The 15,490-nt window shown below is 39.9% G+C and overlaps 1 protein-coding gene across 2 annotated transcripts in view; it reads right to left on the bottom strand.

Annotated features, from left to right (window-relative positions):
• Positions 1-7,200: 7,200 nt before the first annotated feature.
• Positions 7,201-15,490, bottom strand: part of MAIP1 (matrix AAA peptidase interacting protein 1) — a 13,198-nt gene continuing 4,908 nt past the window's right edge. Inside the window, exons 2-5 of one of the 2 annotated variants that reach the window (XM_038422481.2) lie at positions 14,924-14,995; positions 12,612-12,738; positions 10,852-11,002; positions 7,201-8,985 (exon numbers count right to left, since the gene is read on the bottom strand). In XM_038422481.2, the coding sequence (XP_038278409.1) occupies positions 8,907-8,985; positions 10,852-11,002; positions 12,612-12,738; positions 14,924-14,995 (429 nt within the window). In that variant the 3' untranslated portion in view covers positions 7,201-8,906. Of the gene's footprint in view, positions 8,986-9,339; positions 9,930-10,851; positions 11,003-12,611; positions 12,739-14,923; positions 14,996-15,490 lie in introns of those variants that run through there. The other variant, XM_043505546.1, reaches the window with a different exon arrangement.

Raw genomic sequence — 15,490 nt, 5'->3', positions numbered from 1 at the left:
TGCAAAGAGGACAGTTTGGGAGCACATAGCCAGCTCTACGCTGCCTGTACACTAGGAGGATTCTCCTGCAGCCCATTTACATTGCTGGAGCAAGGTAAAGGGGCTGCAGCAAAGGCCAGAATAGACCTCCCTAATCTTTTCTTGGCTCCTTTTCCGGTTAGAAAGGAGTTGGTAATCATTAGGAAAGCTTTATTCTCAATGTTCTGTGGATCTATATAGTACACAGGCCCTCTAGCTACCAGAGCCTGGCAAAAAACAACCTCTCTCTGTGATATTCGGACAAGTGAGCCTGTGAAGTTAACAAAAAGAAAAGGAGGACTTGTGGCATCTTAGAGACTAACAAATTTATTTGAGCATAAGCTTTCGTGAGCTACAACTCACTGTTTTTTTGCCAGGCTCTGGTAGCCAGAGGGCCTGTGTACTATATAGATACACTTTGTAATAGAACATTGAGAATAAAGCTTTCCTAATGATTACCAACTCCTTTCTAACCAGAAAAGGAGCCAAGAAAAGATTAGGGGGTCTATTCTGACCTTTGCTGCAGGCCCTTTACCTTGCTCCAGCAAAGTGAGCTGTAGCTCACGAAAGCTTATGCTCTAATAAATTTGTTAGTCTCTAAGGTGCCACAAGTACTCCTTTTCTTTTTGCGAATACAGACTAACACAGCTGCTTCTCTGAAACCTGTGAAGTTAACGTCATACCTGTCTGATGCAATAACTATTCCTGTCTCCTTTGAGAGCTTTGGGAAAGTTTGGCTCTGAATCTGATCTTTGCAGCTCAAGCCCATCTACAATGTACAAAGTCATAATCTTAAAAAAAAAAAGTTACAATTTGTCATTTAAAGGGATGCGGACAGGTCAAAATGAAATTAACTGAAAAACTCCATTAAAAACCACCACCTGTCTCCCCAATGTGTTAAATCTCTCAGCTCCTCAAGGCAGAGAGCTGCATTGCTGCTGAAATGTCAGCTTTTCAGCTGGGTGATCTAAGAGCAGCAGCAAGTCAAGGACACTAGGGGGTTCCAAATCTGAAGATGTATCCTCCTGACACTATCACCACCAACTGGCACCAATCACATGAATACCTTACTGCCCCTATGCTGTCTCCTGCCTGCTCTGTTCTTATGTATTGCAAAAACCAAACTTGCTCTCAAAAACCTGGTTCTTAAAGGAAAGCACAAGAGTGTTACAGCATGTCTAATATATTGGATCTATGTTTTTGGTGGAATGACTTCAAGGTCAGTAGAGAAATTACAGACCCAGTCTGCTCCCATTCATGTTAATAGCAATTTCCCTGTTGACAGGGCTTTACACTAGGAGCACAAACACACAAATGCCCACCCCCCTCAGGATCAGTTAAAATGTACCCTATAGATGAGGCCAGAGCAACAGTTATTTTTACACAGCCATGGATGCGCATGGCCCTTGTTCAGGGAGTTACTGTATAAAATAATATGAAACAACAGGAGACAGCTAGGTGGAGAGAAAGGTTGAGCCCTATAGGATGCTGATCACCAACGATACATAACATGGAGTCGACACTGAGTTAACCGAGTCCTCAACTGGAAAGATGATACTTCTTGCATTTAGGAAGAGCAATATAGTCATTGTTGTGAATACGAGAACATATGACTTAGAGTAGTGGCTTTCCAGACTAATGTACCCCTTTCAGGAGTCTGATTTGTCTTGCGTACCCCCCGCCCCCCAGGTTTCACCTCACTTAAAAACTACTTGCTTACAAAATCAGACATAAAAAATACATGAGAGTCACAGCACACTATTATTGAAAAATTGAGTACTCTCTCATTTTTACCAAGTAAGTGTAGAATAAACCAACTGGAATATAAATATCGTACTTACATTTCAGTGTATAGTATATAGAGCAGTATAAACAAGTCATTATCTGTATGAAATCTTAGTTTGTATTGACATCGCTAATGCTTTTTAGGTAGTCTGTTGTAAAACTAGGCAAATATCTAGATGGTGTTGATGTACCCCATGGAAGACCTCTGCAGATCCCCAGGGGTATGTGTACCGCTAGCTGAGAACCACTGACTTAAGGTATCTGTATACCACAGACAAGCTTGAGTTAATGCATTAAAAAAATAACACTGTGGATTCTGCGGCTTGGCCTGCAGCTGGGGCTCTCAAGTCCATCTAACCTCTAGGCTTGAGAACCCAGACTGCAATGTCCAAAATGCTGTTTTTAGCATGCTATCTACCTGGGCTGGGAAGCTCACTCCCAGCTTCAGCGTAGCCATACCTGGAGTGCTGATCACTGGAGAGCAACATATAGGAGACTTGAAAATTGTGACATATATAACCTGAAGCGAAGACAGGATGAACCTGGAACCAGTCTTGAAGACAGAGTGGGGAAACTTAGAGCCCCCAAATGATCAGGGCCATGTGAAAAAAACCCACAGTATTTCAAATGGTAGCATAAACCAGGGCTGCTACTATTACTGTTAGAAATTAAGACTTTTGAATTAATCTACTTTTACAATTAATCTTAAATATTAGGAATTTTCATCACTTTCATACCATGTGAAAAGGATATGGAGCATCAGAGGAGCCCAGGACCAACGCTGGTGAGTATGTAAAGGTTCGCTAAAGAGCCAAATCTAGAGAGTTCAGAGACTGTTTAAGGAGGGTTGATTTGAAGCCTATACAGTCATAACAATAAATTGGTTCCTCACCAGTCCTACCCAACACTTGCACTACCATGGTACAATAGCTTTGTGACTGAGGACATCTACTGGCGAACGGGATATGTGCAAACAAACAACTTCTGTGTAGCTAACTTTAATGAAAAAAGAAAAGGAGTACTTGTGGCACCTTAGAGACTAACAAATTTATTAGAGCATAAGCTTTCGTGAGCTGTAGCTCACGAAAGCTTATGCTCTAATAAATTTGTTAGTCTCTAAGGTGCCACAAGTACTCCTTTTCTTTTTGCGAATACAGACTAACACGGCTGCTACTCTGAAACCTGTAACTTTAATGAGAATTTTTAACCATTTACTGACTCAGCCAGTGAAACTGTGCTAAACAGCTGTTTACTGACACGGGCTTGTGGGTAAGTAGTATAACTGTAGTTTCAGATGAAGAAAAAAAAATAAAACCTCCAAAAATCCCAAGAGGAACAACTACAAATGTCATGGCTATAGATAACCTGTGAACCAAGAAATATATTACCCAGCAGAATAGTAATAGAGTCTTTCACCTCAAGGTCACCAGTTCAAATCTACTTCAGGTGTGTTACCATCGGTCTGCTCTTTGGTACTCTACCCAAAATGAATGTGTGATTGCAGGTTTGCTATTCGTGGACAAAAGGCCACTTTGTGAAAAGTGGCTACCAAAATCTGTAGTCTTGTTTTCAGGGATGCGTGGAAACAGAGACTGAACAGCACATGGTTCAGAGGCCAGAGCATTAATTTTTTCTGTAGAGTCGCAGATACGCAGGTGAATATAAAAACTAGGTCCCTGCCCTAACAGAGTTACCATTTCAAATACAGACAAAAAAAACACCAGCTACGGAAGTCGGAGAGAGGGAGGATGAAGGTGAGGAAAAGGTTCCTCCAGTTCAAAACTGATGAAGTTGGCAGATTAATTAAGCTTTCGTGAGCTACAGCTCACTTCATCGGATGCATGTGGCTCACGAAAGCTTATGCTCAAATAAATTTGTTAGTCTCTAAGGTGCCACAAGTACTCCTTTTCTTTTTTGCGAATACAGACTAACACGGCTGCTACTCTGAATACCAAGAAACTATTTGTGTTACCAATAAGAAAAGCAAACATACACACGCACAAAACAAAGCAAACCCACAAAGTTGAGAAAAACAAAACAGCCATTCAAATATAAGGACTTGCTTTGGTCCTACATTCCTGGCTGCCTGTTGAAATCAAAGTTGCAAACATTGGAGATCTTGCCTGTTCACAACCATCTGTTCAGCAGAGATCAGCTTGCCATGAAAGACAACAGACACCTTTTTCCACCCCTCCACTTAAAACAGAAAAACGGTTCTGCTAAAGTGGGAGCTGGAAATATGTCTCTCAAATGCCCTCCTTTAGTTTCTAATCTTACCTTTGTTCAAAACAAATTTAGCATCTCCTCACTTGTGTTGTGGAAAGTCACTTACTTCAGGAATAAGGAAAAGAATAACGATGTTACAGAGAGAATGACTGAATCCCACAGCATTTTAAATTCTCTTCTCCAATGTTACTCTACGGCCGCGCTTTTCTGCCATACACAGTAGATTTTAACAGCAAGTCAGATAACTCTATCCTGGCCAAGATTCAAAACTTGGAGAAAATGCCTTTAATTAAAAAACAAAACACTACCACTATTCTATTGTAATGTTCCAAAACACTGCACTACTGGAGTGGATTTGGGTTTGAGGGAAGCGCAAGATTTGCAGGCAATGTAACCATGATGCAACCTAGCTTCTTGTACTTTTTTAAAGTAGTGTCCTGAGATTCTTCATATGATTTAGAAATAAGTTCCTACATGCAAGCAATTAGCTATTTGCATGGATAGTTTCCTATGGATTGGCTGCATATATGCAAAACCAGTAATCCAAGATGTTATACTCCATTAGGTCAGCAAGTCTGCCTCTCTAATTTCTTCAGGAGTCCTTGACTTGATCGACACTGATGGCTTAGGAAGAATTATCACAGGCTTCCAAAGCAAAAATCACTTAAGAATTCTTTAGGCAGCTCTTGAGAAAATAAATGAAATCATAGATAATAATGGCTCTGAAGAAGGCATTAGGGTCACTCGACACCATTCACCCAGTTACATGACACAAGTGTGAACTTTCTTTTGTTAACAGGTCACTCAAGTAAATGGAGCAGATAACCACAAACTGCATTGCGTCCAACTGTCTCCAATTGCTTGTTCAACTGGGGCCTGATCCTATGAGTTGCCATGTGCCCTACACTCCCATTTATTTCCCCTGGACTTGAGAGTGGTCTACAAGCCTTTGCTTATGCAAAGCAAGTCACACAAGTAAAGGGCAGCAGAATACAAATAAAGCCTTACTAATCCAAGATTAACCCTCACTAGGACAGGGGGCAGTTATTTCCTGGTAGCAAGTGGGATAGAGTCAACAAAATTCACTCCCAGGATAATGGAATGCATGTGTCCCTTCCTCCATAAACCACAGAGAGTATGTATTGTAATTAACAAAGGACACATGGGATTTGTAACCTTTTTGTGGCTTCCCTGCCTTCAGTCTAGAAATCTGACCCTTTAGAATAGGCCAATCTGGGGGAAAGGGGGCTATATTTTTGAGCAGCCTCCTCTCATCAGCACGTCTGGTGACCCAGGGTTAGAACAGAAACCCATCTTTCCAACCTAGTTGCACAAGCTCTACTAGTTGCTTAAACATAGTATTGTTAATTCTAATTCATAAAGTTTAGTAATTTGAATGTACTTCCCAATTTATTTGCTACAATAAGGGAAAGGATAGATACCAAACCAGATGGGGATTGCACTGTTTTACAGAATTGATTAGGTGACCACAATAGATTCAGTCTCAACCCCTGCTCAGTCTTAACTCTGAAAGCATGAAACTGTAGATACGTAAGACTCCAATTAGCACCCTTCACTAGGTATTCTTATGCTTTAATTAGAAGTACAGTGTTGTTTCCTCACTCCAAATCAGCAGTTTAGCAAAAACAGGGTTTGTTTTACCTTTAATTCTGCCAAAAGGTCTGCCTCTTCTCTTTTTGAGCGTCTTTGAACATTTTTCACTGATATGTAAAGTCATAAAACTGGAGGATTCAGCAAAAAGTTTGATATCTTATGTCACACTATTGTAGATAAAATATTTTTTGACCAGTTCCACACAAACAGAAGGCCAGAGACTGCTAGAACAGTAGTTCTTAACCTTTCTAAAGTAGTGTACTCATTTCAGGAGTCTGGTTTGTCTTGTGTACCCCAAGTTTCACCTCACTTAAAAACTACTTGCTTACAAAAGTAGACATTAAAAAAAAAATACACAAGTGTCACAGCACACTATTACTGAAAAATTGCTTACATCTCATTTTTACCATATAATTATACAATAAATCGATTATAATATATTGTACTTACATTTCAGGGTGATACTTGAGCCTGTTTTTCACTTGTCAGCTTGTCTGAAGCTGGAGCTTCGAGTGGCAGGGCTGAAGCCTGAACCTCACCACCCCGAACACTACATGTAACTTAGCTTCACAGGGTCCCTTGTGGTATGAGACCCTGGGCAATTACCCTGCTTGCCACCCCATAATGCCAGCCCTTCACTTACAACCTCCCTAAACCCATCCCTTGACCCCTCTGAGAGTTGCAACCCCAGGTTAAGAAATACTGATCTAGAGGGGTTGAGTACCCCCTAGAAGACCTCTGTGTACCCGTTTGAGAACCACTGTACTAGAACGTCCCTTCCAAAGCCCCACTTCTGAAGTTCCACCTCTGCTATTTCTCTACAGATTTAATATTCAGGGTCTTGAAGGGTCTCTCAGACATGTTGAAAAATTCACCCCTATAGCATTTTCCTAGGGCGCTATGGTAGAGATTTCCCTACTAACACTATACAACATGAATGGTCCAAACACGATTAGACAGAGCCAGAGAAAAGACTTAGAGAACCAAGTCCACTCCACTGCAAGGGTAAAACAGTATATTTTGTTCACATATAATGTTTCAAGAAATGGGGCTTTGATCCATTTCTTTGAGAGACCATGTCACAAGCTAATGGTGCCCTCCCAGAACAATTTTTCTGGATATCCAAACGTATGTGCCTTTTAATTTCCTCCAGCATAAATGGCTTTTTACCATCCTATCAAATCCTATTCCCTTTGTGGTTACAGCCATTACCTACTTGTAGAATGGTAACATTCCAAACTGTTATTTAAATCGCTGTCCGCTATCACTTCAGCCATCTTTCAGCATTGCCTGCCTTCCAGGTTTTGGTAACCCATTGATGATTTTGCTGTGTTACGTATTCTGCCTAGGATTCTGACCTCTCTGGTTGGCCCCTGCATTACATACACCACACAGAACAGTGACCCTGTCCTAGGGCACATCTGCCTACCTCATTAGTGTGCTGTTTATTCCTTCTGTTAACATTTCACATGGGGATGAGACTGAACAGAAAGATGAATTAGTCTGATAGACATCCAAATTTGATACACTCCATTTACCACATCATTACCCTTTGGCTAAAGGGCCATGAACAGTTTTTAATCTGCCTCAAAGTTTCTCAAACCCAAGTTATAAAAGTTGACTATATATATTTAAATACAGAATCTCAGGTCTTCTCCCGTTAAGACAGGGAAGTGCTGTTATCGGTCAACATTGTTCAAGAGTTGAGACAACAGGAATTCTCAAGTACAAAAACTGGTGGCTGACAACCAAAGTATTTTGCTCTCATTTAGTCTCCCAGAATGTTAAAACAGCTTGTTGATGAATCCTAACTATGTGTTATTGCCATGAATCCTTTTTATAACCCCAGATTGACTGAGGAAGACGCATGTTACAATTGTTGTGATGCTCTAACTCCAACGCCTATGACTCACACAGTAAGAATACTTGAAACACAAGGTGGGTGAGGCAATATCTTTTATTGGACTGACTTCTCTTGGTGAGAGACACAAAATTTCAAGGTTACAGAGCTATAGAGATGAAGAGCTCTGTCTAAGCTTCATAGCTTGTCTCTCTCACCAAGAGAAGTTGGTCCAATAAAGGATATTACCTCAGCCACCTTGTCTTTCTCCTATCCTGGGACAGACATGGCTACAACAACATTGCGTACAGTAATAATACTTGGCACTTAACACCTTCAAAATGCTGTATCCTGAGTTAATCCTCATAACAGCTCTTGTGAGGTAGATTAATAGTGCCCCTCCTTTTACAGAGGAAGTCAGATGCTCCTGCCAGGAATTCCTACTGAACTCCATGAAAGTTACAGCTACTTAGAGCAGGGTTGAATTTGGCCCAGAGATATTAAAGGCAGATTATAACAAAGCTACAATGCAAATCTGTGGCAGAGTTGGGAGTGAAATTCAAGAACTTCTGGTTCACAGTGCCCCAATGTTTTTAATTATTTTTGTTTATTTTGATGGCAAGCCTTCCAGCTTGCCAGGGCTTGATTTGACACAGTGCCCCAACTTCAACTTTAGTTTCATGTTTTGGATTAAGTTTTGTTCCAAATACCCAAATTTGAAACTGTCCAGGTTCTTCAGTCTGAAGGAATTTTGTCACTTCTGTTACTTAATCAGAATACCAAAATAATTTTTCTGTATCACTTTCATAGTAGAATGCTCTATGTCTGTGACAGCTTAGACTGGAGTCCAGAATGTACACTTTTTAGAATCTAGTTTTAATTTTCTTGACTTCCAATTCATTAATTCAAGAGTGGAATTACACAAATATATTGCTATCATCAAACTAGCTAGGAAGTGTATATAACTGTACCCACCTCCTTCAAACATTCTGTTTTAACTACTGTACATTATATCTTTGAGAAAATACCCATAATAAATTAAGTGGTATTATTCAGAAGGGTTGCCAGTTACGACTGCATCTTTTGTTTTATACATATTGTATCCTATTAGAACCAAGATTTCTTCTGAGAATGTAACAGATCAATATGTCTGTAACTCTGACCTGTAACCCAATTACTATGCAAATGTCTCTGATAACTATTACAAATTAAATTTGTATTTCGTAGCTTCAGAGACTCGCAGAAAAGGCTTTATTGTTATGCTTTCAGAGAAATCCTGTCTAGGTTAATTCAAAAGTATTTTGGGAATTAAAAAATATAAAATTAATCCTTAAAAGAGATCGTTGCGGGGAGAATAAAAAAGCTTGACACTTGGTATGCCAGAGGATTTATAAGGGTCCATAAAAGTCATTGTACAAGAAATTTATTCTAATAGCTTTGGATGCTCAATCCGTGTAATAGTCCAGTCTGCCTTCACTCCTTGTGTAAATTCCCTTCGGAACCTAGGAAAAACAGCACAAATAAGTTGTTAAAGCTCACATAATCCTTTAAAGGGCTCCTAATGCTATTGAGAAAACTTGGCAAAATACTTTCCTTAGTTATTCTGTTATCGTTTTCTCTATCTCTTCCCTTGTCCTTCAACCTTATGAAAGCCAGGTGTTTTACAAGAGATCATTAGATGCCACCGCTCAGTCCCCATATGCAGAATTGTGACTTCAAAGCTATTTCTGCAACAAGAGACTGATCCAAAGCCTACTGACGTCAACGGGAAGGCTTTCCTGACTTCAGTTGGGCTTTGGCTCAGGTCACAAGTGAGGAATAAAACAACAAGAGCAGAGGAAGTCTTAAGTACCCCATTTTCATGCTAATACCCTCAAAATTCTAGAAAATGGTCTATAGGAAAATTAGTTTCTAAATTAAGGGTTTCATTTTTCCACGAGGCATCAGCAAATCAATATGGTGAACTAGGTGCTTTTTACCCAGAGATATTTGGTTTAGGCATAAAAAAAAAAATCACGGAATAATATGAAGTTAGTAGATCTTTTTAAAGATTAGACCAGATATACCAAAAAAATCTAAGTGTAGGATTGAATCCTTCAACACATTTGAGTTCTACAGTTGTTTGAAAGAATGTTAACAGCCACCCCACATTTTAAAAGCTTTCCCCTTTTAGTGCTGGAACCTTTGAACACCTGCATTTCCAAGTTGGTAAGGTCTTTTCATAGGTATTTTATGTGAAGCCTTCAGTTTCTAGTGTGTTAACACAGCATTTATATGCCTAAATCACACACAGAACAGCAAGGGCAGCAGCAGTGTAATCCATATTGTCCTTCAAGTGTGTTCCAATCCTGGCCTGGGCAGAACCATCCCTAGACACCTAGCTACTCTAGTGATGGGTGCTTTACAAAAGGGTTTGAAGTCTCTCTGCGCATTTGTTCCTTGATCTCTGTGAAGAAGCCAGAAAGAGTGCCAATTTCAGATGATTATTAGGACACCTGGCCACTTGGAACTGAGACAACTCACAAGCTTTCCCCCAAGGAGTCAGGACCCTCAAAGAAAGTAGACAAGACTCTAAGATATGTGATAAATATGGTCAAGAGATGAACATAGTTGCTCTTCAAGTGATTTTTATTTGTATTTTCTCTGGACCTGGACGCTGCGTAGTTTCTCCTCTCTGAGAAAGAGTTTAGAAGAGAGCCATCCTATCATAACTTAGGCAAAAATATGCCATTTCCCCTCCACTTTTTATAATTCTGAAGAATATTTTCAATCGTTTTGCCAAGAGTGCAAATATTTTTTCATCTCTCCGACATTAGCACATTTTATAACCAGTGTTTTATATGCACATTCCTATGAAAATACATCCACTTGCAAGTGAGCACTCAGAGGATTTAGATCAGATCCATGTGAACTGTTCAAACACCAGATGATGATTGCGTTGTTCTAACTTGCTTCAGAAAGCATTCAGTTAAATCTTTCATCTTCTCAAGCCAACAGCAATACTTGCTCCTTTGCAAGAGGGTGGTGTTACAGCAGCAGCACAAAGCAGGCTGATTGACTAGGCAGCACTGTTTGATTTGGTGCATAAAACTGGGACTGAGGACTGACATGGGCCTCTTTCCAAAAAGGGGGGGATAAGGAGGGATGAGAAAGTTTGTGACATGCTAGTAGATTCATAGAGTGTAGTAGCATCAGTCTGAAGTTAAGAATCAAAGCTGTAATGTGACAACCTTAAGGTGATTGTGTTTTAAAAAACCCCACACCCCAAGAGTTGCTCCCCAGAATAAAAGTTGGGTTGAATGAGGAAACTCTTATGCTGAAGGTCAAGATAAATACAACCAGAAGGAAAAAAAGATAGGGAGACTTACTCATAGTTTGCTGTTAGAAGACGTTTAGTTTCTTTCACAGTTTCATCTCCAAATACAATCTGGAAAACTTTGGTTCCATCTGGGGCCTCATCAGGGAGGTCAGCGCTAGTTAGATACCAGAAGCGCATCAGGATACTAACAAACTTTCTTCCTGTTAGAAAGAAAACTAAGCCATAAGCCAACATTCAGGAATTTTGCATATACCTCAGCAGTCTAATATTTTTTTACTTGCAAACCACTAAGCATTTACTAAAACTCTAAAGAAGCAAGTGGCTACAGCCTAAGAGGAAGCACCAAAAAATAAGGAAAACATAGTGATACTTAAAGTAATTCACCTTAAAGCCACCTTCATAAGGTTTGGCAGGAGTAAAAACAAAACATCATACTTTCTATAGAGAGGTGCATAAGTCAGCAGGAGTTATTCCTGTCACTATCTATAATCACATTGTATGGAATGCTGGCATATTCCAGATTATAGAATGACCATTGTGGCTGAAAAGATACTTAGGGTGACAGGGAATGAGACGTGAAGAAGTAGGATTATTAAAACAATAGAATAAGAGAAGTCCAACGTATTAGATAGCCTGAAATAAAGAGGTATGGATGGATGAGACCAAGGTTAGGTTCAGAAAAAGAAGCATCTCAGCTATATTTTGTAATGAGCCAAGCACACATTGGTGGCATTTAACAAAATAAAGCAGATGGTTGCTAGTTTAAAAAATAATATAATACAGTACAATATAATAATATTATCTATATCTCTATCTATCAAGGTGTCCTGGAGCCGTGTGGAGAAATTGTCACACACTGTGGTATGAGATTATTCCCATTCCACTTCTCTATGCTAAATATGCTGAGCCAGCATGGGGAGAAATTATGCCAATGCTGCTGCTCCAGCATACAGCACTTAGTGGTACAATAGGAAAGCAGTAAAGAGCAACTCAGACCATGCCCATTTCATGCTGCAGCTGCTGCATCCCCAACACCACAACAGAAGCAAACTTTCAGAAGGCAATAGGTAGGAATGGAACACACAGGACGGGAGGCAGACAATGAAGAGGAACGAATTACAAAGTCAGATGCAACATGAAGACAGAAAAATTCAGAGGTCTTAAATTTGATCCCTCATTTCCCATGCCAGCAGGATTTTGGAGCACTGCAGAGGCAGTGCTCAGCCCACATGGGAAAAGACAGACTGTATGTCGCCTTTCTGGCTCAGGCTGACAGAAGCAGCAGCACTAACAAGCTCCAAAGAAAGTCATATCCAGCCATTCTCCATCAGAAGAATGTCTGCCACAAGGCAACATTTTTGGCAGGAGCACAGGGTGGGGAGGAGGGGGGGGGGGGAATAAAAGAAAGGAGAGAGACCAGAAGAAGAAAAGAATCTATAAGAGAAGGAGCAGGAGTACACATGTTGGGAGTCATTATGTTTTTATAGCACATACAACACTTTAAGGCCTAGCACTCTGCATACAGTAAAGTATGAGGGGACTTTTTTTTCCCCTGAGAAGTGTATAAAATCCATGTGAAGGAGAATAAGAAAAATTTGAACAGGCACCAAGGAGGTATAATGACTCCTACTACTAATGATAGTTTATAGTGAGATAAAATAAGTACATAAAGATCTTTAAACGTTATTTCTAGGAATGAGAAATAGGACTCATGAACACCTTTGTAACTAGAAAAGCTGTAAAATACAAAAACCATGACAACAGGTTCGCTATCTATGCTAGGTGAATGTTTTAGAATTCCATACATACCATTGTCATCGTAGTAAATACCAACATCTCCTGGTGTTGTATACATTATTTCATCCATGTCAGCAGTCAGGGCATTCCTGTGGTTTTCAGACAATGAAGAAAGCTTCTCCTCCAACATCTGAAGTACCTGAATTTAGAGAAATTGTAGCTTTTGTTAATTGTAGCTACAGTAGCTACTGTAGCTATTGTATTGTACTGTAGCTATTGTAGCTACTAGATAATTGAAACCATTGATCTTGTAAACTCCATAACAGTCCAGTATTAACCAGTATTACCCCAATACATATACTGAAGTATTTCTAATCCACATTGCTGTAAAATAGTCTATTAAAATAGAAATATTGTTCAGCCAAAAAAAAAAAATACATACATCTCCCATAGTATTTTCTTCTAACTGAAGAATGGTTAAATGTAAAAAATTACATCAACGAAACATTGAAATCCACAAGAATGGACATGAAAAAGAATTAAAATACTCACAATAACTTTAATTTAAATGTATCCTGTGCAATGTGCGTTAACACTCAAACTAATTAAGACAGAATATCCAAATTCTACACAAAAAGCTACATCTGAAGAACATTAACATTGCAAAGTCAGAAAGCATCAGTTAAGGTTTTCCTCAAAACCTAAACTCTGCTCCCCCCTTCCATTTAACCTTCTCTCTGCTTCCTCTTATCTATATTTAAGTTTTGTATTACACATCACTGTGGTATGCGAGTGTCCTTATCCTTTTATACATTACAATTGTCTCTATAATTATATATTAATTGCACTGGACCGTTGCCTCATTCAGTGCACAGGTCAGACAGGACAGTGGAACTTTGCCTTTTTTCTCTAAACACCATCCTCCAAATTTGTTCACATGCGATAGTGGCAAATTAAATTTGTGTTAAAACAAGTCCTGGATACACAGAGCCCAGGCCCCGTTCACAATTTTGCATACCACATTCACTGAGCACCATCCAACCTGCAAAAGATCATCATGATGTTCACCAACCCAGGCATCAACAACAAGAAGTCTACTAGCTGGATCTAACTGCAATCATTGTTTCACAGTTTCAGTCTTGGGTCACACATGGCTCCTAATAATTGCTTCCCTTTCTCCTCCTTTGTGGGGTGGCTCCCCATTTCTTCCCCCTCCTCTGATTGTGGGTGGTTTCCTTTTAGTACTAGTAGAGCTTCTATGAACACCTGCTGAACCCATAGAGTTTGGGGTGGGAGGAGGAAGGGAAGATGCTCTCTTTAAAGAGCTCACTAGGAACAAGCTCACATTTCACTGCTACCTCTACTCAGCAGGAGGCAAAATGGTCCATTGGCACTACACCACATGGTATTAGGGTTCTCTTTCCATAGGCACAAGAGGCACCAGGCAGCCCAAGCTACTGGCATACAGTAACACAAACATACACCTGAAACAGCTCACCCATGAGACTCTTCTGGATCCGAAAAAAGAAAAGGAGTACTTGTGGCACCTTAGAGACTAACAAATTTATTAGAGCATAAGCTTTTGTGAGCTACAGCTCACTTCATCGGATGCATTTGGTGGAAAAAGCAGAGGAGAGATTTATATACACACACACACACACACACACACACACACACACACACACACACACACACACACACAGAGACACCCTTCTCCAGAGGTGACCACGAAAACAGTCCCAGTGGTTCAAAATTCACACTGACAATTAAAACTGGTCAATTTGGCTACATCCTTGAGGCCATGATGCAAGATCGAGGTCTCCAGTTTAGGACTAGGTAGCTAAGTGGCAGTGTGACCTACATGGGATGGGAACCAATTCAGACGAGGGGATGCACAAGAAATGAATTATCCATTGGGCAGGTCTATGTTGCTCACCTAAAGTTTTGGCACCAATGAATAGTACTGGTGGCCACAGTAGGAACTTCTACTCACTTGCCCCATATGAATAGAAGTTTGCAAGCCTGCCCCTGTTATCCACCCTCTTCTGCAATGACTATATTTTTAATCCTTTTTTGATGACTCTCCGGACTCTTCTGGCAGCTGCTCCATTATCCTAATGGCAAGAGCAATTGGACAATTTTCCTTATACAGTAACTGATCATGCCCTTACAGATTAGACTAAAGGAGGACAGACAAGCTTAAGACTAACATTCTCCTGATCTTTATTGAGGAGTTCTTCCCCAGTTGGTACTATCTGTGTTTATTAACAAGCTAAACTTCACTTTAGATGACTGAGAACCCATTGGTAGATTAAAGGGTGAGACAGAGAAATATTTTTCATTCTGTGTTGGAGATTTTAGAAAAGAAATAAAATACTCTTTACCTCTTTTGATACAAATTCCTCCATCTGATCAAGTTTACATTGAGAAAGCAGCTTTGAAACAAGAGCAAAGGCCTACAAAACATAAAAATACATGAGCAAACATTCCACTAACTCCAGGTCAGCTCATTTTCCCGTAAACAGAGAATCAGACATTAGATATAGAAAAAGACTCATTAGGTCATCTAGTTCCATCACAGTGGTAGGGCAGGATTGTTGCCTTCAGTATATTTTCTAGTGTCTGCTTCCATCCAGTTTTAGGCAATCCATCTAATGGGACCGTGGCCCCACTTTGCATACAAAATTACTCCAGACCAAAATAGATTTTTTTTCCTGATGTTTACCTTACATTTTCCCCATTCTTAGTCTTTATCCCCTTGTACCACCCTGTATAATCTCTCTCCATTCTAGAATGCGACAGCCTACTCGTACATGAAGGGTGTGAATGCCTTCTCAGTATTCACACCAGTCATGAGTATCGACCTTTTACACATCAACAAAGGCATAGTATAATTGCCCTCCCATAAAGTTAGACTAGTTTCTACTGTCCTTCCCTAGAAGCAGCTGGAA

Source organism: Dermochelys coriacea, chromosome 11 (genome assembly GCF_009764565.3).
Source record: "Dermochelys coriacea isolate rDerCor1 chromosome 11, rDerCor1.pri.v4, whole genome shotgun sequence".
NCBI classification, from domain to species: Eukaryota; Metazoa; Chordata; order Testudines; family Dermochelyidae; genus Dermochelys; species Dermochelys coriacea.
This window is presented reverse-complemented; position numbering and strand designations above follow the sequence as displayed.